Source organism: Spinacia oleracea, chromosome 6 (assembly GCF_020520425.1).
Source record: "Spinacia oleracea cultivar Varoflay chromosome 6, BTI_SOV_V1, whole genome shotgun sequence".
Taxonomy (NCBI): Eukaryota; Viridiplantae; Streptophyta; class Magnoliopsida; order Caryophyllales; family Amaranthaceae; genus Spinacia; species Spinacia oleracea.
Window position 1 is genome coordinate 142258189 of NC_079492.1, and position 15581 is coordinate 142273769.

General features: G+C 33.7%; 2 protein-coding genes across 2 annotated transcripts; one reads left to right on the plus strand and one right to left on the minus strand.

Annotated features, from left to right (window-relative positions):
* Window positions 1-1826: 1826 nt before the first annotated feature.
* On the minus strand, window positions 1827-4265 carry LOC130463905 (transcription factor bHLH118). The gene is made up of 3 exons (XM_056833183.1): window positions 3785-4265; window positions 2661-3053; window positions 1827-2135 (listed from the first exon to the last, which is right to left on the minus strand). Exons 1-3 carry the CDS (start codon window positions 4190-4192, stop codon window positions 2061-2063), a joined length of 876 nt encoding a protein of 291 aa, XP_056689161.1. The 5' UTR covers window positions 4193-4265; the 3' UTR covers window positions 1827-2060.
* A 7552-nt stretch (window positions 4266-11817) lies between these two features.
* LOC110784361 (GPN-loop GTPase 3) lies at window positions 11818-14550 on the plus strand. Its single transcript, XM_021988806.2, has 2 exons — window positions 11818-12173; window positions 13509-14550. Exon 2 carries the CDS (start codon window positions 13557-13559, stop codon window positions 14364-14366), a length of 810 nt encoding a protein of 269 aa, XP_021844498.1. The 5' UTR covers window positions 11818-12173; window positions 13509-13556; the 3' UTR covers window positions 14367-14550.
* The last annotated feature ends 1031 nt before the right edge of the window (window positions 14551-15581 follow it).

The window sequence follows — 15581 nt, forward strand, 5'->3', positions numbered from 1 at the left end:
GAGCAAGATCCGAGAATTTTGTACTCGACTCTAACTGAGTGTCAACAAGACTAGTTGCACATGCAATTGCCCTTTCCTGAAATTATGGGCGCGCATAAAAAAAAGTGTGTATACTTCTGCTGACAAAGAAGCATAAAGGAGTGAATACCTAAAAAGTAATTAAATTACCTTAATCAAACATAGGAAACTCGGTTCTCATACTTCTCAACTGAGTAATAAATACGGTCTAGACCCAAGAAAAGTCTTAAAATGATATAATCAACATAAAGTACTCCGTAGTTGGAAAGTCATGTGATTGTCTTTTTTTTAAAATGTAAACTATAACGTATTGATCGCTTTTGTTGATGAGAATACCCATCCTTTAAAATAAAAAGTAGCATACCTTTGATTCCAACCATGAGTTGATTATTTGAGAACGTGTAATTAACGCCTTATGAAGTAGACAAATATAATTGGAAGGACGAAGATCAAAAAATTACGAAAGTTGATGAAATACACACAATATCTTTTAAATCACTATAATGAAAATATTTGTTACGTTTTAATATCTAGTTGACGGATTGAACACTTTCAAGTTATTATTAAAAATAAAGTATCATCATTGATGAACCTTCATTTGGACTCAAAAATCTTTTATAATTGTTTTTCTTTTACAATGATGAGTCCGACCTTATTTATAAAACCATTTTTAAAACGCAAATATCCATTTTTGAAAAGTATATACTTCGTATGTTCCTATATGGAATAGTCTATACCCTATTGGCAATTTCTTTTAAACAATTCCTGGATCCTAGTACCTATTACCTAGTACTAGCACCTAAACGGAAGGCATTCCATTACTTGCTCGCTCAGCAACTTTGTCGTATCCTATTAAGTTAAGCCAACCATTAACAAAAACTTAAGCTTGCATTATTGCATATTACTATGCATTGCCAAATTCCATCTACTTCTTATAATTTATTATAAAATTAAAATTAGAGTATAATATAATACAAAATATAATGTTTGTGTTCATAATTAATTAAATTTTATAGCTTTAGGGTCACTTAGGAGGAGGAAAAGGGCGTGGGAGGCATTATGCTAATTGCTAAACCATCAACCAACTTAGTTTTTATTTATTTATATGGCAAATGTCCTTTGCCGGGAAGGAATAGAGAGTGACTTGTCATCTTAGGATCGAGGCAAATATTTGTATTTTCTCAGTTCTTTTTTAGTTGAAATTTTTATAATGGAAGTGTATATACCAGGTTTAATGTATGACTTCCTCCCGCTAAGATCGTGGAGGTGTGATAAAGGTAAAAATCTCTTATGATATTTGTCTATATCGCGAAGGAACATGCAACACCCTTACCTGACCCAACCCCACTTTTCGCGAATAAATTGAATGTCCATCTCCACATATTTGGTGCGCTGATGTTGGACGGGGTTGTTGGATAAATAACTAGCAATGACAATATTATAATAGACAATGGCGGTCAGATGAAGAGGGCAATGTAACTCTAGGAGAAGTTTACGCATCTAACAAGCTTCTGCAACGATTTTTGCAACACCTCGATATTCTGCCTTCGCACTTTATCTAGAGAGAATAGGTTGACGCTTGGAAGACCAACAACCAGATTGTCACCTAAGAAACAACAATATCCTGAAGTCGAACGACGAGTGTTAGAACACCCATTCCAATCGATCTGCATCAGAATATCCTAAGGTAAATATTCTAAGATACTTTTTTTTTTTAAGATTATATCCTAAGAGATTTCTATTTCTATCAAATCATAATAAAGTCAATTGCGCAATTTCTTTGTCCAAATTTTAGTAACAATTACATCATATTTCAAGTTCCAAATTAAAAAAAAATAATTGATGTGGTGGCTAACAAACAATTAAATCATATTTCAGGTGGCTAATGAACAATTACATCATATCATATTTCAAGTAGCTTCAGATAAATATAAAATAATAGATGTAGTGGCTAATAAACAATTACATGAATATTTCAGGTTCCAAATACACGAACAAGTTATTCCTGGAAAAGAATAAAGTATAGTAACATTATGGATTAATTAATCATAATTATTCACAAGTGTTAATGTCTGTTGCAGTAGACGTAGATCAATAATGCCTCTCCCATCATCAACCTACAGTACAATCAAAATTACCCAAAATATAATCAGATACTTTACAACGGCTCAGAAATTAAATACTTCCTCTATTTCTTAATAGTTGCACAATATTAACGGTTCGCACTATTTATTTACTGACTTTAATCAAATTTATTAATATAATAACTATTTAGGTCCGGGGATGTCTCGAGTTATTTTGCAAATAACAACTAATTATTATATTTTTTAATGAAATTGTGTTTGTATTTTATTCACGAGATAATATTCTATGAAGTATTATATTAATATCAATTTTGTAAAAATAACATGTAAAAGTTATAGCTCAATTGGATAATGCTCTAGCGTTGATTAGGTTAATCTCAATATTTCCTGCTTAACTTTTCCCTAAAAAAACAGGACTAATCTCAATATATATTTTTAAAATATCTAATTTATTTATTAATACATAATTAAAGATATTGATAGTCGAAAATCAAAGTTTAGTCAGGAAGAAAGTCATTTGACGTGACTGTAACAAGCTAGCAATTAAGTCAAGTTCACCTGAGCTTGTATGGTGTGAACCAAATTACTCTGAATTCTTGAAGAAATGCAGTTGATCACATTAAGTCCTTCATTGCTGAGTAAACAGAGCACCTTCGAAAGGCAAAGGGTCGTCCTTTCGTTGTTATCGTTGTACAATGGTGCACTTGTACTGATAATAACTTCTATGATTCCTTCTTTGCAAGGTTTTACTGTCACCTGCTGATGATTTTGCTGCTGATTTTGCTGGTTTGAATTCAAATTATGACTACTACTGCTTGAATGTCCACCTGATGATGACGAAGTTGTTCTGAGTAATCCATCTCTTTTATCGTTTAATCCTTTTATTCCTAGTTGTAGATTGTTTATATGGTTTGTGGTTTCTTCCAAGAGATCTGATATTGATCGTTTTCCCTGCATCGTAATGTACCAACATACATCAGAAAATAAAGCGACTTGATTGTTATTTTTAGAAATTTCTAACCTACTGGCTTGACCATTGGAGTTGGAGTTCAAATGAGAAATTAGTTTGGGCAAGATTATTTACTTGAAAAATATCGGTCAATGAAAGTATTTTAATTAAATTAGATTTAGAATATTGATTAATAAGAATGAGTAAATTAAATATCAAGATAATAGCTAAATATTGGGATACCAACTAACGGAAATGAGAGTATTTATTAGCTCAGAGTCATTGTAATTCACCCCATTTGAAAGGATGTGTCAGATAGTCCGCCTGAGTTTTCTTTCCTTATACAAAAAAGAAGAGAAAGGAGAGTATTTTATTATGCAGCATGACAAACTAATTTACGAACACCCCTTGTTATGATAGAAAGGTCATGTTTATGATGTTGCAATTAAGTGTTTTCTTTTGAAAACAACCATTGTAACAGAGCAACCACATACAAGGAAGAGTAGGAGAGCTTGATAGAAAGAATGCAATGAATAGAGAAGGAAAGTAGAGAATTTGATTTAATTACAAGCTCAACAGAGGTTCCACACTAAAACTAATTGACAATAGTGAGAGAAACTCCTCGAACTTATAAGTTGATATATATTTTCTCTTTTTTTTAAAGGCAACTTATATGTGTATTACTTCAACAGGTAAACGGGAGCAGAGTAGTTGAGTTAATTAAATTACTAACCTTGATAGATTCAACAGGCAGTAATGACCGAAGTTCTTGGTAGAGAGATGACATTTCTTGCCTCCGCTTTCGCTCGATTTCCATAGCCTTCACATTCTTCTTTACGTCCTTACCCTTACCCTTATTCTTATTCTTATTCGGGGCCGGGGCTGGGGCCGGGGCCGGGGCCGGAGCCGAGTTGAACTCAACAACATTATGTTGAGATTGTTGTGCTTCCTGAGGAGAAGTATGAAATGAGTTGTTAATCATTAAGGTATTATGATCTTGAGCTTGGTTTATTTCATTTGAAGCATCATGATTTTGAGGGATTTGTGGAAAAATACTACTAATAAGCTGCATTAGTTCATCATCAAGTATGATTGGATTGAAATCGAAGGGATCGCTCGAAGTTGGAGGATTGTGATCCATGGATTAGTACGAGGTTAAGGGTATGTTTAAGGGTTTAAGGAAGTTTTTTTTATTTGGGATTTTGTGTTTAAGGTTTCTTGAGTATATTGCTAAATCTAGTGTGTTACTAGTTTAGTATATATAATGTACATGTTTAGAATTCAAATAATTGAGGATGGCAATGAATGATGCATGTACAGTATCGATCTCATTATAATAATCCTATTATTGGACTTTGGAATATGTTTTGGATGCAAGATTGACAAATTAATCATTTTTTATTGAATTAAGTAAAAAGTTTGGACTGATTAGGTAATTAACAAAGGTGATAAATCCCCCAAGCCACACTAGCTAATCACTAATAATACACGAATCAACACGATACACCATCATACACTTATATATGTGTGTAAAACTAATGGTTCAAACTAGTATATAAGTTTCACAGGCTTATACGGAGCTAGTACACAACTACACCAGTTGAATGTTTGGTTTTTCAAAAGGTCTTGTGCGCACAAGGTGTACAATAAATTTATTGTACACTAAAATAATTTTTACTCATTCTTTTGTAACTTTAACCTAATCTTGATTAACTTTTACGAAAATGATAAAGGTCGCAACATGCGACCTTTAAGCCGTGTCACAATGATGACATGGCATGCTTATGTGTCATGATTTAAATTGGAAATTAAAATATTTAACTTATATAATCTATTATATACCTTTCAAAAAAAGGTAGGAAAATCTTAATATTCTAATTTGTTTCCTTCTTCACATTGATTACCTTATTTATATATTTTTATAGTAAAAATATTAAATTGATAGTAAAAATATTCTATGACGCATAGCCTACGTGGCGCCTATGTGTACCAATTAAACTGCGCCACGTAAGATTGCAACAACTAAATGTTGTCGCAACTTGCGACCTTTATCATCACCCTAACTTTTATATTAATAAAAAACATTAATAGATAAACATTTTAAAGGGTTAAATGAATAATTTTATACATTATTAGTGATTTTGAAGAAATAAGTTTTACTAAAATGAAAATAAAATTCACTAAAAAAATATAGATAACTTTTACGTATATAAGCTTAACTTTTAAGTATTTTGAGTTAACTTTTAATTCGGTGTACAATATTCATTGTACAACCCTTGTAAATAAGAATTTGTGTTAGCTTTTTTCAATATCAAGATGCTTCAAATGAAACAAATACCCTTAGTTGGTCCTAAAATGATAAAATATCAAAGGAGCCGACCAACCTCTTGTAAAATTGGTAAGAAGACTGGAGAGAAAGTTCGATCTAATAGCAACGTGCGATGGGTGTGTGGTGCGTCCGCAGGGAGGGCGTCAAAATCGCAGCCAGGCATGTATTATGAAACACATGTCATGGGCTTGTTTGTAATTTCCCAGCCATTTTGAAATTGTTGAATAGTCAACCCCGTTTGCCAATTTGGATCCCATATGGAAAAATTGAGTACCAATTTTGTAATATGAATACCATTTAAAAATATTTAGCACCATTTTTGTGGTATTAATACCACTTTATAAAATTTAGTACAAAACGAGTACCATTTAAGGAAAATGAATTTCATTTAAAAAAAGTTTAGTACCATTTTTGTAATACCAATACCATTTTTGTAATACCAATACCAACTCAGCAATGCCAAATCACCACCCCGTTTTACAAATTTACAATTCCGTTATACATTTCCCCCCAAAAATATTTAACATTTACATTTACCTTTTTATTTGGGGTTGGCATGTTTTTGCAAATACATTGAGGTGTGGGTGGGGGTTGGCCACACACAATTGAGTTTAGTCAATGGGTTGATTTGGTGTACAACTACATTGATATTTTGACGTTTTTATTTATGTTGATGAATATATGTCATTCTTGGCGATTCTGTTCTCGTTTATGAAGCAATGTTAATTGCATTTCTTTTTGGATGATGCTTCTCCCTTTAGGTACTTGTCTTCCCACACTTAAAGATAGACACGAAAAAATAAACATCCTCACAATATATCACCATTGTTTTAGACATTAAGAGTGTTCTAAATTAATTCTTCGATACACACCGAGAAGTTGGAATCTTCTATTACATAACAGCAGGTGGATTACTACGAGTTTACACGTTATAACAGATAATAGGGCAAATTCGACTTTAAGGCAACGAACCTTTATCACACCCGGACATTTTTCGGACAATCTTGTTCAAGCCCTTATTGATAATAACTTAATAAGTCATACTGCGTACGGAGTATTACGTTATACTTCCTCCGTCTTTTAATACTCGCAACATTTGGACTTTTGCCACTATTCATTTAATCTACTTTGACTGTTCGTAGTTTTTTTTATATAAGATAAAACATAGTCATGTGGGATCTTGTTAGATTCGTCTCAATGTGTATTTTCAAAATATCAACTTTTTATAATTTTTGCATAAAGAGAATTTAAAATATAAATGATCAAAGTTGTGCATCGGCATGCGTGAAACTAACAAACGTTGCGAATATTAAAAGACGGAAGAAGTATTATTCTAACAAGTAGCAACGCCTACAAGTAAATAATCATCAAGCAATTAGTAAAAAATTAATTATTACTAAACAAGGCACAAGTAAAAGATGAACCTATTAGTTAATTGTTCTTTATAGGTTGATAACCAACTTTAGAATAGTAATCTTTCACTCAAAAAGTTACGAAGTACTCCCTCCATTTCTAAATAAGTGTTCACTTTGGACATTTATGCGGGATTTAATAAAACTGAATTGTGTGTAAGAGGTAATGATTGAGAATGTTATTTTTTGGGAATGGAAAAATTAGATAATTGTTTATTGATAAAGTATAAATAAAAGTGGATGTGGTGATTGAAAAGTGGGAAAAGTGTAGAATGTGTAAGAAAAAGTAATAATGATTTATAGAAAAATGGAAAAAGTGTGTGGAAAAGTGGGAAAAGTGTATAGAAAGTGGGAAAGTTGTATATCCAAAAATGGAAACTAGACACTTATAAGGGAACGCTATTTATAGGAACTGGACACTTATTTAGGAACGGAGGGAGTATAATGTAAAAAAGTCGGCACCAATGCTAGTGCTATTTAATATAGGAAAATTTGTAATTATTAATCCAACATTTGCCCGATTTTCTTTAATTAAGCCTATTTATGCGATATTTCTAAATAATCCAACCTTTATGACCCAACTACTATGATTAAGCCTAACAAGTTACTAACCTGCTATAGGCGGTATTCACCCTTTCGTGGCATATAACAATTATAATTATAATTTTTATTTTTTTCCCTTATTTTCTTTAATTGCTATTTTAATTTTCGTTCCTCTCTCCTCGCGATTTTCTGCTTCATCTCTGTACTTCTCTCCATTATTTCTCTTCTACCTCTTCTCCACCATTGTCGATCCCTCTACGGTCATACCTCTCCATTCGAAGTTCACCAAAAATAATCAGCAATTGCTATGGCTGGGGTAAAGCAATTGCCTGTTGGATCTGGATCTTCTTCAAATTCAAGGTTTTTTTTTCTTTCTAAATTTTCAACGTACAAGACCACAATAACCAACATCCCACAACATAAAAAAAAACTATATTATTGCAACAACTCGGGTTTTTACGAACTGACCATCAAGGAAGCCCAAAATTCAAAATTTACCAAAAAACGAACAAAAAGGCTAAGGTTTGTAAGTTCACCTTCAATTGTACGATTTTGGAGACGAAATTTGAATGCGCGTGGATGAAGTCACCTATTTTCACAAGAAAATCGCTGATGATGTCATGAACCAGTACAATTGTGGTTGAAGCAGCAGTAGTGGAGGAGAGAGGAATTGAAACACGGTACAGAGAAGAGAAGGGTTAAGGGTTTTTTGAAAAAAAATGAAATCCTTGTTTAGGTGGCAAGTGATGATGACGTGTCCAATATTTTAGGAGGGAAACTAACTTTAGGTTGTCAACGTTTTTAACGTTGACTTTGTAGCAGGTAACCGGTCATCTAGGCTTAATAATAGTAGTTGGGTCATAAAGGTTGGATTATTTAGAAATATCGCATAGGGCTTAATTAAAGAAAATCGGGTAAAGATTGAATTAATAATTACAAATTTTCCTATAATATAATACAACGTAGTGACTTACATCGTACAAATTAGTCCTGCCATTTGTTTTTTTTGTTGGACTACCCCGTTCACCCTTAGGACTAATCAGAATACAAGTTTTAGGTAGATAGGTTTCAGATTAGTCTCTTCCCAATTATTGTTACGTTGCGGGAGATCGAACACGAGGTACTCCCTAGCAAGTTCAGCCCTAATCACCATTAAACCAAACAGACAATAAATAGTTATGCCATTTATTCACTTGATATATTTCTTCTCTATACGTCTTAATCCATTCCTGAACCCTTTTTTTCTTCCCTTTTAAACTTTTTTTACAGCAACTATCTGATCCGACCTTTTAATTTTTCATGAGTCCTTACCCCACCATAAGAGTCTAATTAATCTACTCCCCCGTCCCTTAATATTCGACCTAATGACTTTTTGCACTATTCACATAATTTATTTTGACCCTATTTTATTTCTAGTATATGAAAATAAATATTAGTATATAATATATTGTTGGCTTCATCTTAATATATATTATTAATATTTTTATAAGTTTTTATAATATGTAGTTAAAGAAATTAGTGGTCAAAGTTGTGCATTGACAATCGTGTCTGGTCAAAACAGGTCGAGTATTAAAGGATAGAGGGAGTATAACTCTGTACTAAAACGCATGGCTTCAATAATTCCTTTTGAGCATTCAGTTTATTTTTGAGTGGATCTTAATTAAAAATTATTAATTGAAAATGTTGATTTTCAATTAAAACAATTAAAAAAAGAGTTGTATTCAGATGCAAAAAAAACTTTAGAGAAATATGATCACTTCATAATTTATGCCACAATAAATATTTTAGAAACATTACTATTTCCAAGAAAATTTTATTAGAGGTTGTACAACTCGGTTAAACAAAAAAAACCATGTGAAGTCAAAGAGGGGAAAAAAATTTGTGTTTTAGTATAATACTCCGTAATATTATTCCATGGTTAGTAGAAATAACATATGGCATTCCTTGATGTAAAATTTTCCGTCCAAAACCCTTTCCTAAAAAACCTATCTACTTTTTTTTCCTGTCCTACTAGATACCCGTGCTAATGCACTAGCTTTACGGGGGAGAAACATTTCCGTTAAATACTTCATTAAAAGTGGCCAAATAATATTTTATGATATATGTGCGTGCACGAGACTTAAATTAATTTATTTAACTGTCTAAAAACTTTATGCTTAAGGCTAATAACTCGAAATAGGGATCTACAATTACAATAGTAAGAAAAGAAAATGCAAATTACAAACAGGAGATCAGAAGATTCGAGCTTGTAACATATTGTACACAAGCAATTAATGTTTATCACTAGGGCTCCGTTTGGTAGGGCGTAAAACGTTTTCATTGTAAAATGATTTTCCATGGAAAACATTTTTCAAGGGAAAACACAATTCCAAACTAGTTTTCCTTTATTTAGTAACTTAAAGGAAAATGGGAGAAGATGGTGAAGATTGAGGGAAAGAAAGGAGATGAGCTAAGGAGGAAAAAAGAAAAAGTGGTTTCCCTTCCTTTCAAATGGAAAAGAGTTTTACACCTTTGAGGGAGTCATGTAAAATTGTTTTACATCCCTCACCCAACCAAACAACGTAAAATGATTAAAAATGGGAAAATCGTTTTTCATGAAAACGTTTTACGCCCTACTAAACGGAGCCTAGATCTGAATACCATTGATAGATACTTATTGAGATATAAATTTATTGTTATTATTATTAAAATTGTCCTCGTGATACTTTGTATTTAATTGGTTTCTCAGTTTAAGAGTTAAATGTTATAAGAATGGGAAGGTTTAAAACGTGGTCGTGCTCGAATACAATAATAATAGTAGATCCTTTCACATTCACTTAATGACATGTTTAAATTGATACAAATAATAATGTACGGACTCTTTTTCGAAACGTGAATGTCTCTTTCAAAGTTCAGACCGTGAATGATTATTAATTATTTACTGTAGTAAATAGTTGTATGAAAATTAGGGGTCGCCATCTTTGTTGAAAAATAATTGTCATATTCCGTACTGTTCTAATAGAACTAACGCATCTATGGAGGATTGTTGAGAAAGTTTCTACAATGACATAAAGATAAACAATCCTCACTGCTAATTTACACCAATGACTTCTTAGGTTAGTGGCAAAAATTAAGTGTCGGCATAATATAGGTTACAATTTTAAATTCTTTCACCCTTATTTGTATTGTAATTTGTTTTGGTGTTAACACCCGGTTCACCCTTAGGGCTAATCCGAATTCGAAGCGAGTTCTGGGTGGATAGGTTACAGTCCCCTCCCAATTGTTGTTGCGGGGGATCGAACACGGGTTCTCCCTACCAAGTTCAGCCTCAATCACCACTGAACCAACAGACGGACCTACAGCATCGGGCCACAAAATTTTGAGGCCCCAAAAAGAAATTATGTTGGTTAACCCCCAAAAACAAATGTTATATACTTCGTATATAACAAGTGCTTTATTATGCATTATGTAATCTTTGTCCAAGTTGGTAAAGAATCACAAGTGTGATATCCAAGACCGGGGTTCGATTCTTCGCCAATATCTGTATTTAGCACATGACCTCCAAATTGCCGGAGACGACCCTGGTCTGATTCCTCACACACTGAATACAACTTTAGTATTTTACTAGGGAGGCAGGAGGATATTGGGGGTAATTATTTAATATTACTAGATTAGATCTCGTGCACGCACGGATTTTGATCATTTTTTTCACAAATTATATAACGGATTTTAAATTTATTCATCTAATGTGCATATTTTAAATGCTAATATGGTAATTTGACCAAAGTATTGAGTGATATAATTTCTATTAATAATATAGCGATTTGACTAAAATATTACCAATTTAGAATAATTATTATTACGTCGTATCTATTATTGCCATAGTTTATAGACTAAATTTTATTTCCATCCATAAATAGTTTATAAAAAAAAGAAGTAAAATAAACAGATACACTTTTTTGGGAAATTGATTTTTGGCGGGAAAAAATCGTACCAGGAATTGACATGTGTCATTCCTGGTGTCTCTTTTAGTATATAGTAAAATAGATGAACATGAAGCTCTTGCGGACATTAAACTAATAAGAAGGCATTGGTTCGTGCTTGCATGAGTCACGACACGTCTTATCACGTAAAATGGAACACGTGCACGGCAAAAAATATTCCCCGATAAGCGCGAAGTTGTGGGCGGTAGGTTGTGCCAAGTGATAACATTTTTGGAAAAAGCATGACAAAGCGCGAAATGATATAGCCAAATACATCAATACACATTAAATTGAGTGAAATTAACTTTAGTCATAAAAGTACGACACGAAAGCACGTGGTTTTGGGTCGTGTCTAGCCGACAACATGAAACTAGTGACTTAGTGAGTTTGGCGTGGGCTTAAACACTTTGGCCCAAGACATGAAGGTTCTGCACGAGGCACAACCCAATAGCCATAACCAACTATAACGCAGCCCAAACCATTAAAGACTTCTAAATGTAAATCAATTGCAATCTTCAAAGTTAAAGTTTCAGTTTTAGGCCCAAAGTTGTGGAACAAGTCTCAATTGGGAGTGTGCTGTGATTACGCAAACCTCTCTTCCATTCCTTCTCTTTAATATCGCCGTTTCGCCGCCGCCGCCGCCGCCCGAGTCCCAAATTCTGTCATCGACTCGCCGGAGTAAACCACCAGGCGAGTAGGTGACCACCGTTCGTTCACTAACTTCCACATTCGTGTACGAACCTCCAACCACGACAAACAGACGAGTAGATATTGAAAGCTCGCCGTCGTCGCCGATTGAACGAGAACACTGCTCCGGTACAACGGCGAACGAATCAGTCACTCAACATCTCTAAACCCATTGATTCTCGAATCCAGGTACTTAATTTATTTGTCAGTTTCTCAAAATAGTAGTTAGGGTTCTTCACTTAGTCTGTTAGTCATTATTTTATTCCTTGTAAAATTGAATACAAGGTGTTTGAAAGAGTTGGTCTTACTTTTAAGTTAGTTACATTATTTTGGATTCTGCTTCATTGTTTGTGAAACTAGAATTGTTTTTCGTCTTCGTTTGATATCTGGTTTAATAATCTGTTTGATAATTAAATCGAAAATGCAGTCTAAATAGATTAATCTGTTTGATAATTGACCCTGAGCTCTGAAAACTTGTTCAAGTAAATTATCAATCATTAGCCACAGGCCCAGAGCTTTCCAACACCGATCAATAATGAGTGACATGATCTAAATGTATTTTAGAATTAAGATGCTGGAGTACTAGCACAATAGCACTGCCATAGTGCCATTACAGGAGTAATAATTAGCCGTATAGAAGCAGAGGTTGAATGATTGTTTGATTACTTATCTAGAGAGAGATTTGTTTTTGAATGTTAATATGAATGATAATAGTATAGATAGATATCAAAATATGAAAAGTTGTAGAGAACAATTTGAATTTTAAAGTACTTATTTGGTTGTAGTATTGATACTTGTTACTTTTGAGATGAAACTTTTTTTGAATTGTTAAGTTTTTTTATATTTATGCATTGATTATTGGTTGTATGGTGAGCCGTGGCCGATGGTAACCCATCATCCGTGAAATCATGGATCCGCCACCGTTATTGTTAGTACTCCCTATGCCCCTAAAAGATTGCCCCATAGCAATTTTTTTGTCAAACTTTGGAAGCTTTGACCATGAATTCCATTTCTCATTAGCCCTATAATATAGTCATGTGAGGTCTTGTTAGATTCTTTTCAATATATATTTTTGGATTATCAATTTTTCTTGTAATTTTTACGCGTGTAGAATTAGAGATACTTACATTTTAAGTCGGGTAGTGGAGACCGTGAAAAGTCAAATGGGACATTAGGGACGGAGTATCATTTCATTTGTACGGAGTATTATTTTCCCCCATTGTGTTGTGTTGTCTCATTTTTACTCTTGTTTGAACATCAGGCCATAACTTCTCCTTGTGCTCTTTCTGTCGCTTATAAGTTATAGACTCCGTGTACTTCAAAACCCTTCTACCTTCAGCTCTGCCTCTTATGAATTGAATTTATTCTAATAAGGGAAAAGGAATTTCATCACTACTAGCAATTTCCCCTTGTATTTCATAGAAATTGCATACTTTCTGTGTGTACTTTGTTTCTCATCTTACTCTTTTCGCTTCCATGCTCATGATTTTATTTAAACTTTTGTGAATTGGGATGCTTGTCTAGGTTTGATCTGGATCTCACTGGTGATAAGAAAACCTGTAAACAATTATAATGGGGTACGCACAACTAGTCATTGGTCCTGCAGGAAGTGGGAAGTCAACTTACTGCTCTAGCTTGTACCGACACTGTGAAACCATGCGCCGTACAATTAATATTATAAACCTTGACCCTGCTGCCGAAAACTTTGACTATCCCGTTGCTGTTGATATCAGGGAACTTATTAATTTAGAGGATGTTATGGAAGAACTAGGGTTGGGTCCAAATGGGGGTTTGATTTACTGCATGGAAGAACTTGAAGATAATCTTGATGACTGGCTTACTGAAAAGCTAGATGATTTCTTGGATGATGATTATTTGGTTTTCGACTGTCCTGGGCAAATTGAACTCTTCTCTCATGTTCCTGTTCTTAAAAACTTTGTGGCACACTTGCAGCGTAAGAATTTCAATGTCTGTGTTGTTTATCTGCTCGATTCACAGTTCATGACAGATGTTACCAAGTTTATTAGCGGTTGCTTGTCCTCTCTCTCTGCAATGGTACAGCTTGAATTGCCCCATGTTAATATCATGTCAAAAATGGACCTTGTAAAGAACAAGAAAGATCTTGACGATTTCTTGAACCCCGAGCCACATATGTTACTGTCACAATTGAATCGTCGAATGGCTCCACAGTTTGAGAAGTTGAACAAAGCCTTGATTGATCTGGTAGATGAGTACAGTATGGTGAGTTTCATCCCTCTTGACTTAAGGAAAGATGACAGCATACAGTATGTGTTGTCACAGATTGATATGAGCATCCAGTATGGAGAAGATGCAGATGTGAAGGTGAAAGATTTTGATATAGATAGCGACGGTGATGAATAGTTGCAGCTTTCTCTGTTCTGTTCAGGATGAATGTTGATTCTATCTGCAGTCTCCCAGGTTTCAGTTTTTGCTGTAAAGCTGACTTATTTGTTAAATGGATTTTCCTACATGTTTCCATGCCATAACTTTGATGAAAAGAGAAGGATATATCATATTTGTGAGTGCTTCTGAATTATTTGAGTGATATCTGGTTCTCACTTTTGCTTCAGATCTGACTTATTCAAGTCAGCTGGTAGTACAAGTAGTGTGTAAACTTCCAGAGCTAACAACGTGATATTTTCCAATCACCGCACTTCAGTATTCCTGTAGTCCTATAACCTACTGTATTGCCTAAACTTGATTGATTCTTTTGTTGTATTCATATAGTCCTATTGCCACCTGTGTGGAGTTCTGGCCCAGTAGGACACTTTATCTTACATTCGAAAAAAAGCCATGTTATGCCCTGGTCTAGTGGAAAAGATTTTACCTTTCAACCAAAAGGTTGAGGGTTCAATCCCTATTAGAGATACTTTGCCATCTCTCATTATCAAAGTGTCTAGTCAGCTACCCCGGACTGGGATGACTCTGTGGGGTTCTGATCCGGTAGGACACTTCATCTTACCTTCAAAAAAACAGTCTTATGTCAAAAGTTTGAACAACCATATGTATCATACATGCTTTAAGAGCACATATTATCTCCTTAGAACAACCTGAAACCCACAAAATGGCAATATGACGACTATTTTGTTTTAGCTTAACACAAAATCCAGACAAAACTCAAGTCAAAAGTCAAAACTGAGTACGATTAAGGTTCATTTATGGAAGGATAAATTATCACCAAGATTCAGTACATAAAAAGCATATGAATTACCTATCTATCTATACTATATACGTTTCGAATAAAGTTTATGTGACATGTGATGCTTTTCTTATGATTCATTCAATCAATGTAACCTTCACATACATAAAAAATGTCAATATGTTTTGGATAAGGTTTGAACCCATAACTTTATGTATAATCAATAAAACCTTTACCACTAAGACATGACATATTTCATGTTACATTACAAAAGAATAACTAAATACAAAGGTTACTAATGTAGTAATCCGGTGCATTACCAAAAACTAGTTTCGAAATAAAAGAAGAAAGGTATTGAATTACGAGTTTCAAATCTAGTACTCCATACTACCTTGTGCCATAAAATTAGAATACTGTTTGATATAAGAGATTTTTCT